Genomic DNA, 12,295 nt, shown 5'->3' on the forward strand with positions numbered 1-12,295 from the left:
ATTTTCATCAAATCTTATCAAGGAGGAAAATAAGATCTTATAAAAAGCAGCAACTTTAACAGTGCCCTAACTCTTCCATTTAATGTACCCCAAACCAAAATCCTGAGCCTGCCACTTGAGACACTTTGGGTTTCCACTGTCCCCTTCAATCACCCCGAGAATCAGCCGAAGTGGACCCCTCACAATTAGCCAAACAGATTCTGTACCATGTTGCTTCCCGGCTTTCACCCCAGCACTTCTGTCCACCTGGGATTCCTGCCTTCTCACTTACCATTTATTCCCTCAGGAACTCAGGACACATGTACTTGGTACTTGATCTGTGCCAGGATTGGTGCTCGTCTCAATCCCATCCCTGCTTCAAGAGTCAAGAGTCCAATTCAAAGCCAGGCAATTAGTGCTTTTGCACAGAGATTATTAAAACCTAGGAGTCCTCAAACTTGCCATAAATATGTCTGTTTTGTATCCTTCTCTCTTTTTTCTTTTATGGAAATGTTGAAACCTACATGAAGTAGAGAAGATATTATAATGAGCTGTTTGTTCACAGCCTGAGAAGTGTTTACCTGTTGATGACCTGCAACAACCATCATCTGGCTCATCTTGTGTTGTCTGTCCCTCTCTTGTTCCTCCGGAAAATTTTAAGTGAATCAGTTCCATTTAAATATTCCAAAATGAGTTATGCCTGTATGCCTCAAATTTCTTTTTTCTTCATTTTCCTAGCAAGAGACTCTACAAGAAGTTTAATATGATTTTGAGAAAGTTAGCCAATGGGAAAATGTTATTTGGAAGATGTGTGTGTGTATGTGTGTGTGTGTGTATTAACCTCTTATTCCACGAGTAACAACAAATTGAAAAAAAGAGAGAGAAATTTAAAACCTGAAAAGCTAGATTTCAAAGGCACTGGAACTTCCCAGGGGCATATCTCTCACCTCTCTCTACTATACAGAGTAGGATTTGTCCCCCTCTACGTCCCACCCCCACCACTTAAAATCTAGGTCACAGTTACATGTCATTTAGTACCCTGACAGTTAACAAATGTAGTCGTTCATATTCTATTCAGGTTTATATTATTTAACATTAAAAAAAATGCTTCCTAAATCTCAAACCATATGCTAGATGGTAGCTTAGTAAGAAGTGCCACAATTATCCCAAATGAGAAGCTGCTCACATAGGAACCCGGTCTCTCCTTCTCTCCTAGAAATGCTGATGACTTTGACCTACCGCTGCTACCTTATCCTTGAAGATAAACAATCCAGTGTTAACAAGGTGAAGAAGAGTCCCAGGTAAAGAAGTACAGCATGTACTTATTCATCCCCCTACAACATTATCTGCCGTTCAGCCATTCATTCCCCAACATTTTTTCAGGTCTCAGACATATCACTAAACTCTTTAGGGATGAAACCCCTGCTAAGGAACAAAAACCATGTCTCTGTTTTTGTAAAGCTCTGGACACCCACATCCTAACAGCTCTGTGTGGGAATCAGGTAAAAATTGGTTGTTCTCTAAACGTCTGGAGAGTAAAAATGCCAATCTGAAAATGTATTTGCAAAAAGGCATAGTGGCAGGATGGTGGGGTGGGAAACGGGCCTGGCTGGAAGGCTCTCTATATGTGTATTTTTATCATCCATGTGTTGGATGAAGCGGAGAGCTGCCAGATAGCTCCTTTTCGACAGCTTGGAGTTACTGTTGGGAACAGATCCATGTATGGAAGCGAAAGCCGAAAGGCACAGATAAGCCGAGATCCAGCTATGCAAACCATGTTTAGAGACACTTAAAGGACAAGAATCCCAGGTCCTTTCCTTCTGGTAAACTTGGAGAAGCCATCACCCTGGGGTCTTTTTTCACATCCAGCCCATGCGGACTCACCAGCCCGGCTCCACAGAGGTAGGTGCGGGGCTTTGGGGATGAAACGTATCTAAAGGATCACTCGGGAAAATTCCCTCCCAGGCTCTTCACAAGGGAAGCTGACAAATAATATTTTGAAAAAGAAGAAAGATTTGGTTTGGGGCTGGTGACTGAGAGGTATTTAACAGCCCTGACTACACAAGACAGGGCAGCTTGGTTACAGAGGGAACGTGGCTGCACAGATTTGCTGCCAAATACAATCCCTTTGTCCCAGGTCACTTACTGTTCAGGTTTTTGTGGCTGTGAATCTCCCTCAGTATTGCCAGCACCTTTGAAATGGGCCCCAGCTTCCCGTGGGCTCTGATACTGTGTATTTCAGGGGAGGGAGGGAGGATTTGCCCTTTTCCTTGCTTGCCCTGAAACCAGCATAAACTCACATGTATGGCTAGTTCCTCCTTAGATATAGGAAGAGCTGCCTGTAAAGGACGTTATTATTTTTGGCAGCTGAAGTCATTTTTGCAGTGTTTCTCAGCAGATCGGAGGTTGATTACATCCTGTTCAAAGATTCTTGGGTTGTTTTCACAAACGTGGGGTCTTGCGCAAGTTGAAACTGCTGAAACCAGCTGTTAGGCACTGGATTTTTCTCCGTCCCTTTAGCATTTTTCCTTCTTTCTTTTTTGTTAATGACTGAAAAGCAAGGAGCTTGAGGGGAAAGCTATGTGATTGTAGCTTTGCCATCAGTGATGTTTGGGAATGGTGGATTGTGGCAGAACCACAGGAGCTAGATGTCTCTGGGGTCCACAGTGAAAGTATGAATAGGAAGACAAGAACCATGTCAGAATCTCTGTGACTCCAGTCTAGTTTCCAGAATACTGGCTAACCCAGCCGAAGCATAGCACTTACATGTTGAAACGCTACGCCAGCTAATTACCAAATTGTAATCATTAGATCACGAAAGCAGTTCTTTTAAAATTGTTAACCAAAAAAAAAAAAAAAGTGTTAGCAAAATCTGTGAACTTCTGCAAAACACGGAAGTCAAGGGAAAAAATTACAGGTCATATCTAGAAAATGTGTTTTCAAGACTGAATTAAAAGAACTTTTATACAAGATAATGGAATTTAAATTTAAAATTGCTCTTGTTGAGAATAATATATCCGTATTTCAAGTAAGCTTTGAACCAACTCTTCATTTAACTGTTTTTCACCTTAGGATAGAGCATGAGTGGGGAAAAAAAAAAAGAAAGAAAAATTGAATGTGATTTTTTTCCTTCTCTGATGACAAAACATGACATGGGAAAAGATGAATAAACAAGTGTAAGAATATAAGGAAATAGTTTGTAATGCTGACCAAGGAGATGTTCTTTGGATAAATCAGACAGCCAGGAAAGGGACATAGGTGAGGTGACTAGTTATGTGGTTGCTTCTTTCAAGTTGTGAATGTACTATAGTACCAAAAAAAAAAAAAAAAAAAAAGAGAGAGAGAGAGAAAACTTGATTCTATTTCATAAGAATACATTATCATTATTAAAATAATTCTAATTCAAAAATATAACGTTTTTACTGAATTACCCCTTCTCATGTCTAGTCTATTTACACTGACAGTGTATTAAATTAACAACACATTCAAACTCACCCTTTCCACATTTCTAAAATAGGCTATTTTACTTTATTTAAAAATACGAATATTCTGTATCTGCAGGAGAGAGGGGGAGAGAGAGAGAGAGAGAGAGAGAGAGAATAAACTACGCCTTCTTTTTTTGAACTAACCAAGCTAACTAAGCTGTCATAACTCTAGCTAAAGTGGAACAGGCCTACCAAAGGATGGTTTTAAAATACTTAAACACTACATACCAGCCAGCTTTCCAAAAGGAACAGCACAGCAGGAGTTTTGGGCAATTTTCAATACGTAAAAAGTTATTAGAAATCATGTCACTAGTATCAGTGATCAGATGCAATGCATATATGTGATCTATGTGATCAGATGCGATGCGTATATGTTATCTATGTGATCAGATGCAATGCGTATATGACATCATCTACTGTTTTCTCATTTGCTTTCTGCCAAGTACGTTTTCAGTGTGTGCCCTTCGTGAGAAATGTCTGTTCCTTTTCCTGCTTTTCTTTAGCAAATAAATTCAAGAAGGGTAATATAAGTAATAAAGAATGACTTGCTGCTATTTTTATATATAATATGTCATCCATGAGGGGAAAATATGACAGTCAAGCTACTTGCCCTTTTGACTTATGACTTCTTAAGCATTCACTGATGACTGTGCATGTAGAAAATCTTGCAATTATATTTTGAGAAGAGAATTGGAAGTGTTGGCAGTTTTGGTGTGAAAAAAAATGACTGAATTGCTTTCTGCTATAGTTAGCTGGTGGAGAAGCAAACTCATGGTGGCCGAGAATGATAGAAAAGTTGAACTTTGTTCTAGAGCATAAAGCACAGATTTGAGGCTTCTGTTTACGTGACAGAAGGGCCAGACTAGTTGGCTCCTTGAGCTACAATGAGCAGGAGGAACAGATGTTTTTAGGGGTTTTGATGGGGTATAGATCCTTGAACGTTGGGGGAAAATTAGTGTAAAAGTAAGAGTAGAGATTTACTTCTCTAGAGATGTGAAAATCTGTGGCCCACAGGAAAGGTCTTTATGTTTCAAGGACATGATAATGATGGTTACTCTTAAAAAAAATTCCCCTGGGAGCTTCAGGTCAAATAAAATTTTCTCCTGTGATTAAAAACTGTGGACATTGAGTAGTCCCAGGCAAACTACTGAAGATTTCAAGAGCTCTGAAAATGACAGAAGGCGTGAGACTAGCAGACGGTACTAGGGAGGAGTCTGAAGGCCAGAGAGGCTGTAAATTCTCTCCAAGGTCAGTGAATGGAAAGCAAAGGACTCCAGATCACCTGGGTTTCTGATCAGAACTGCTCTGCCCATGCTACACCTCTTTCAATTTCTTAAAGTTACGTGGTATTTTCAAGTGTCATGGCAAGATACCAGAAGAAATTTCCATGCTGGAGAATTGCTAAAGTCATTTTAAGTTCTGTAAAGTCATGAAAGGGGAACAAGTCCCCATGGTACTTAGTCTGCTGAGGACAAAATGGCCTTTCCTATTCCGCTGACCTTGTCCCATGAGTTGAGCCACGGTTCTCAACCCTAACGGCACATTTAAATCATTTAGGATGGGTGGTGTCCACTACACCCTTGAAGAGCTAAATTTGCTCCTCGGGTCCAAGCAAATGTAGTTAATTTTTTAAATTTACCCCATGAAATTTTAATGTGCAGCCAGGATTGAGAACCACTTCCTTTTTACAATAAAAAAAAAAAATGATAACCAAATCCAATTTATTTCAATGGGGGCAGTTAACAGAAATGTGTTCTTTCCCAGAAAGGTGATTTCTTTGGAAGTTTGATTGCTGTAATCTTTGCTGACAGGGAGTTCCTATTTAAAGGTTTCAGAATACTTAAAAAAAGTTTTCTCCATAATAAAATACTGATATAGATCTGTTCAGTATCTCTCATACTCCCTACCCTGAAATCTATGTGAATACTAGCCACCATTATTGAAAGGTAAAACATATATATATGTATATGTGACATGAATTCTTAACTACAGCTGCTAAGTGAAATTTTATATTGTCTTAGCAAATTATCAAACAGTTGTCTTGAAAGGGCATATTAATTCTGGATAGCAACAGTTTTATTAAGGATTAGGCCAATCATTGCCTTTTTTTGCTTTTTGCCTTTCTAAATGTCAAGAACTTTGGAAAGAGGGTGTGTGACTTTATGCAGGAGACATTAATTTATCATATATCAAAATACATGACTAAGAAACTAATGTTAGCCCCAAAACTAAGAGGTTAAGTTGGGCCACAAAAGACTCCTTCCATTTAAGTGGAAAATGAAGACTCAGAGCTCTGTAAAAAAGACTCTGGGCTGAACGCAGGTAGAGATATAAGAAATAATTCCTTTAGATGTCAGCTCATGGTAAAGAAGACTTCAAGAAAGCGGGCTGAAGCAGTGATTAGAATCATGACTGCTGAGATTGGTTGGCGTCAGACAGCCTCAGTTTCACTCTGGCTCTTCAGTGTATTGATGGCTCTGTGACTTTGGACAAGTAACGTCATCTTTGTATGCCTCTATTTCCTTCTCCGTAAATTGTAGACAGTGATAATCACGCTAAAGGAATTAAGTGGCAAAGTGCCAATAGTTTAGCATGATAACCTGTAAGTGGTGGTACCATCTTTGTAAGCAGTATGAAAATCAAATGGATTTTTCTTAAGAAACTGATTTTCCTGTCACTAGAAATATTAAACAGAAGAGTGATCACATCACAAGGAGAGCACAGATGAATTCTTAAACGCCTTTCAATTTAGTTTCCAAAATCAGCCCACCACTAATGTCGAATGTTTGGGAGATACTGATTAAATATTCTTTGGTTCATCATGAACAGTGAATTCCCAATTTACTCCAGATCACACCATGGTGAGTCTGGAAACAATCATTTAAAATATCAAAATTAAATACATACAGATATATATTCACTCATGAATAGAGACATACAAAAAATATTTCAAAAATGAAGTCATATCTTAGTAGAAGAGAAAGGCACCAGTTAAATCATTTTTCTGAACAAGGTCTGTTTTAGGTAGAGATAGAAGAGTACATTGAATATTTACCCTATTCAGAGTAATGTATTATATTCCAGTTAATAATAACATACAATACTCATTATAACTTGAGTTCTTCAGTCTGTCCAGGATCTTGCCCTCTGAGACATAAGATGCAATCACATATGAACTGACATGTATGCTATTATCATTATTCTATTATCAGTCACAAGCTACTGTTGAATTTCATTTAAAGAAATATAATTTTAACAAACTATTTCTAAGTCCTAACTAATTTTACCTCTGCTTTACACATATGGATAAAATATTATAAAATAAAATTTTTTTTTTTTTTTTTTTTGCTTTAAACTCTGAGTTCTAGATTCAGGCAAATCCATCAAGTCCACTTTTTATTGTCATGCTGGGAAGGTTACTTAATAACTATCTTGACATGTGTTGAACTCTACTATTTTCCAAGCACACTTCTAAGTAAGTCACATACATTAATTTACAAATTCTAACACTTACCCTAAAGATAGGCAGTTATCTTGCAAATAAAGAGCGATGCACAGGGAAGTTAAGTAATGTGCCCAAGGTCACACAGCAAATAAACAGAAAAGGCAGGATTTGAAGTCTGTTCTTAAGCCTCTGTGTTATACTGTTCCACAACTGTTTCTTGGCCTTTTAAAAATAGAAACAAATAAATTAATGTATGAAAAAATCTAAGTGCAAAAATATTCAATAGAGTGTCTAACAAGAAGTAACAGCAAACCATGTTATTCTTCTCAGATTATTGTTCATTTAACTTAATCTGTTTAATGAGTAAGCTACTCATTTGAAACAATGTGTCTGAATATTAACTGTATAAGAAGAGTACTGATTGCCCTTTATAGACTAACATTTAAAAACTGCCAGCTGGACATATTTCAGAAATAGCGGTTAAATTATTATTTTGTGACTGTATTCCATTCTCTTTCCCTCTCTAGCATATTACTAATGTTTTAATAAATGTGTGCTACAATTTTTACATTTCCCCCTTAACTTCACCATCGTATAGCAAGGATGATTTGTATGAAAAAGATAAAATGAGATAAAAATTATTTAAATGAAAGTATTCAAGGACTCATTTCACAGACATATTAAATTGTATTTAAACTCCAATTCAAAATTTAAAACGAAGAATAAGAACTCTACTTGGCCTTCAACTTAACATTTTAGATTATGCTTATGAACATCAGACTTTCAGGAATTCAACATACTATTTTCACCAATGTTGTAGAGTTGTGTATTAGTTTTATGAAAATTATAATGAAACATATTTTAACTATGACTCTGCAAACTATACAGAAGTTGGTCACTTAGTTTTTTGCAAAGAGAATGTAATGAAAGGTTACCTCTTTCCTCTCCACTTTTTATCATGCATGTGTCCAGAAATTAGAGGTCAAATCCACCTTCTACCACTCTGTTTTCACTCTACTACACATTCAAGATCATTTATTATATTGTTTCCCTGGCAATGATTTTGCTATGATTAATTTAAATATTCCTTTGCCTTAAAAAGAAAAATATCTCCTGTGATTCAGGTGAGGGATAGGGAAGCAAATAAAAGATTAGAGGCAAACAAAAACTGGGGTTCCTGCAAGTCCCACGAATCTATAGACCCTAAGAGGTTACATTTTTTTGTTGATCAACAATCAACAACCATCAACCATATCAGCAAACAGCCGTGGTAATTAACTTGAAGTACATAACTTCCTGAGCAATTCAAAGCATTGAAAAACTAAAACAAAAACACAGTATGCTGAAACCCAAAGCTTCATTATAAAGAAACAAAAATTTAATAACACTTATTAAATTAGCTTACGTTCAATATGTGTGCCCCAAAGCCGCAGTTTAAGCCCATGATCTTTTGGGGAACACAGGCTAAATAAATAGAGAATATATGTCCCAAAGCTCATTTTTTTTCCCTCAAAAATCCGTTTGGATCTAGCTAAAACAAAATGTGCCTAATTTACTAGATAATCTTATCTATTTTTCAAAGGAATATGTAATAAATACTCACCGAATAGTTTGAGAACCAGATCTTCAAAAGTTCACCAAGTTGTGACCTTCCAAAGCACATCTTCCAAAATGTGATCTGAGAAGGAATTATTCTTCAATGTCTTTGGTGAAATAAAAGGACCCATTATCCAAAAACAGCATCTATGAAATATTATATAAAATGAATCTGTCTCAGATATGCAGAGGGCACACCAACATGTCACTAGCTCTAAGAAATTCTGGAGAAGGCTAATCTGGGTCTGACCTTGTTGTTATGTTAAACAATGGTTTAGAGTCTAGATGACATGTCGCCCATTCACTGCCCTCCCTGACCTCCCAGCATCCATGGCAGGCATCACTCATGTCATCGTTACTGACTAGCCGAGATAAGTCTCAGAGTCATTCTCAGTAGATTGTCACAGGCAGCCACCACTAATTCACCAGAGTCAATACACAGGATGAAATGTCCTGGAAATAGTTAACTTGAAATTAGTCCTTTCTCTGGAAGAATTAATTTGACATGGCCTGTGGTTGTCACACAAAGGAGAAGCTATTTAATAGGTCTCTATATGAAAAGAATAGAAGGATGCTAGCTTACAGAATGCCTGTTCAAGTTCCATCTTTAACAGCTGTATCCATATACATGCAGAGCTACGTTAAAAGGATAGAGAAGTCTTCTGCATATTGTTTTTGTGGTTTGGGGAGATGATAAATGCACAAATCAAGTGTTCTTTTTTGATTTAGATTCAGCCTGCCATAGAAGATATGTTTGTGGACTTGGGTGCCTGTATGCCTGTGGGCTTTTTGTTCCCAGAGCGCCTAGAATTGAGTGCTCTCCCTCGCGTTTCACATGGATGTAATTATGTGACTCTGTCACTATCCTCCACGCATTGGGTTCCCGGAGCTACATCCTATACCAGGAGACAGCACCGAAGAACTGAGTCTGGTGGGGCAGAGAATCACAGAAATAGGCTGCCACAAGGCAGTTTCAGGAGAACTAGGAGAAAGAGTAATAGGCCAGCAGTGACGTGGATGCAGGCAGCAGCAGGTGCAGAATTCTGGAGGAAAGAGGAAAACACACCACATGCGGGATGGGAAACCAATGACAAATAGTCCGGCATTGCAAGAAGTGGTTTTGGGGATTGTTTTCATTTGTTTTTTAACTCTTTATTGAAGTCTAATATACCTACAGAAACATGTGGCTGTGCCGTTCAATTAACTTTCATAAACATAATTCACCCACTTGTCCATGTACCTGGCACCTAGATGGAGACACAGTACCATTATCAGCACCTCAGAAGATCCTCTGATAACCCTTTCCAGATGTATTTCCCCCAGGTCACCACTAGACTGATCGCTATCAGTGTTTTGCTGTTGCTGAGTTTTAAGGTGTGGAGTAGCCAGAGACGAGGCTGGAGAGGTGATGGCACGAAAAAGAATCTCCCTTATCTTGTTTAGAAGGTGGGAATTTGTTCTGAAGGTGGGGGCAGGGGAGTGGGAGAGTGGGAGGTGAGGGGGTGGGGGCACAGAAGGGTTCTAGCCAGTGAGTGTCACTAGATCTGTGACATCTCTTAATTTTGTATCTCCACTATTATTTCCTGACATAAAGTAGGTAATTAATGTCTGATGAGTAATTGAAAGGCTAAGTGAATATTCTTGACATAAGTAATGTATTTATTACTGAAAAATCACATAAAAGTGTTCAACTACTCTAACAATCACATCTGGGCATAGGGGATCCAAAAAATAATTTTTAGATGATGACTTCATTCTGCTTGTAAGAACCAATGAAATAAACATGGAATGTGTTTAGTTCCCATCACATAGTAATTATTCAATAAATGGAAGCTGGTATTGTTATTCACTCGGTAAGCATTTAGTGAGCATCTACTATTTCCAAACACTGTGATTTTGTGTGTAAAATGATAACTAAGACACAGTACTTTCTCTCAAAGAGTCTGTTAATGAAGGGGCAAAGATGTCAGGTTAAAGGAGAGAACAAGTCCAGGGGTTGATAACAAGACAATCGTCGAGGACAAGTCAAAAAGCAACAGGAAACTGGGAGGAAAGGTGGAATTCAGGCTAGCATGTCTGTTCCTCCTTCAGTGTGTCAAATGTGTAATGTGGTCAAAGGGAAGACACATTGGGAAGATAAACCATGGGGCAATGAGTAGGAATTTTTCTAAAGAAAATTTTAAAGCAATTATCCCTTCCATAGGATAGCATTCGTTTCTAGGGTTATATCCACCTTGTCTGTTTGCCTTTGTATCTGTACTCATTGGCCTAGGATGAACTAAATGGAACCAGTCAGAATCTTTTTGGGGAATTGATATGTATGCCAGGAAAAGGAAGGATTTTATTTCTCCTGAGAAAGCCAGGATTAAGATGATGCTGAGAGATTGTGAACACAGTCTTCGCTGCTTCACAGTCAGAGTTTGATTTAGGATAGAGTAAAGCAGAGTGAGAAGGGAGAAGGAAGGAGTTGCTTTGAGTTTTTGATCCCCTGGGTATAACACCATCTGAAACCTGGGCCTCTCACTGCATCCACAAGGGGATGATATATTCTTAGACTTTGGTCAGGTCCCACCTGTGTAGGGGATGAATGAGAGGGGGCCTTAGGATTGAAATCCCTGGGAAGTGGGCAAGGGGTGACTCCCAAAAGGGCCTGATGAGGAACAAACCAAAAGGTGACAGGTATCTACATACTTGTTGGAGGATTTGAATACTTCCCTTCCTTAGTGTGTTTCCCTGTCTTCCTAAGAGTCTGTACTGGGCAGTCTCTAGAAAATTCCCTGCCTCTAATAAGAGTCTCTGGTTCAATTACAGATCAGTTTTCAAAAACAAGGAAGGTGGATTTAATTTACATATTTCAAAGCACTGCATTTGCATCAAAACAGAGCACACATCAATCAAAACACCTAGAACTGAGGGAGATTTATGATTATGATTTATGGCAAATGTTTTATTATTACTTTAAAATGTTGGTCTTCCAAAGTGAGCAAGTGTGAGCAGTTATTTTTAACTATTTTGCTAATTTATGTTGCAAGAACTGAACATTATAGAAATAGTACACAAAGAGGATATATACACCTTACTGGAGACACCACAGTGCTAATGTAACTGCAGTGTTGGAAATACAGCCCAACCAATACCAACACAAACACAAAGTACAGGCGGACCAGGAGATAGAGGAAGACAGAGGAGGGCCAGTGCTTTCAGTTAGGGTGGTCAAAGGAAATGGAATTTAAATGAGGAAACAAATCAAGTGAATAACTGGGGAGAAGATTTCCGGATAGAAGGAAAACCCAGCAAGTATATTGTTCTAGGAACAATAAGGATCCCAGTGACACTGGATAAAAAGTTAAGGATTAGTCAAAATAATAATAATAATAATAATAATAATAATAATAATAATAATAATAATAATAATAATAATAATAATAATAATAATAATAATAATACATTAGAGATAAAGCTAGCAGCCAATTCATTGGGTCTTTGAGGAACACAGATTTGGAAGACCCACTCAGGGGACTTTAATTCCAAGAGTGCTAGGAGTCCATTGGAGGTTTATGAACTGAGACATGAAGTGAAATAATTTACATTTTTAAATGTAATTCCAGCTGCAAGAGAGAGGGATAAATTGTAGAAAGGCAAGAAAGGAAGAAAGAAAGAAAGGAAGGAAGAAAGAAAGACTCAAGCAGCAAGCAAGCGATAATAATAGATATATTATAGGTAGAGAGTCTACATAATTGGCCCCCTGAATCAGAACATTTTTGAGAGTAAAAGGGGGAAGTATTCAAAA

At 37.9% G+C, this 12,295-nt stretch overlaps 1 protein-coding gene across 3 annotated transcripts in view; it reads left to right on the forward strand.

The window, feature by feature from the left end:
- Positions 1-1,805: 1,805 nt before the first annotated feature.
- The window catches only part of SLC8A1 (solute carrier family 8 member A1), a 394,428-nt gene continuing 383,938 nt past the window's right edge, over positions 1,806-12,295 (forward strand). The window contains exon 1 of one of the 3 annotated variants that reach the window (XM_064494549.1): positions 1,806-1,881. In XM_064494549.1, coding sequence (XP_064350619.1) covers positions 1,852-1,881 — 30 coding nt within the window. In that variant the 5' untranslated portion in view covers positions 1,806-1,851. The remainder of the gene's footprint in view (positions 1,882-12,295) is intronic. The other 2 variants (XM_064494554.1, XM_064494551.1) reach the window with 2 other exon arrangements.

The sequence above is a fragment of the Camelus dromedarius genome, chromosome 15, assembly GCF_036321535.1.
Source record: "Camelus dromedarius isolate mCamDro1 chromosome 15, mCamDro1.pat, whole genome shotgun sequence".
Classification (NCBI taxonomy): domain Eukaryota; kingdom Metazoa; phylum Chordata; class Mammalia; order Artiodactyla; family Camelidae; genus Camelus; species Camelus dromedarius.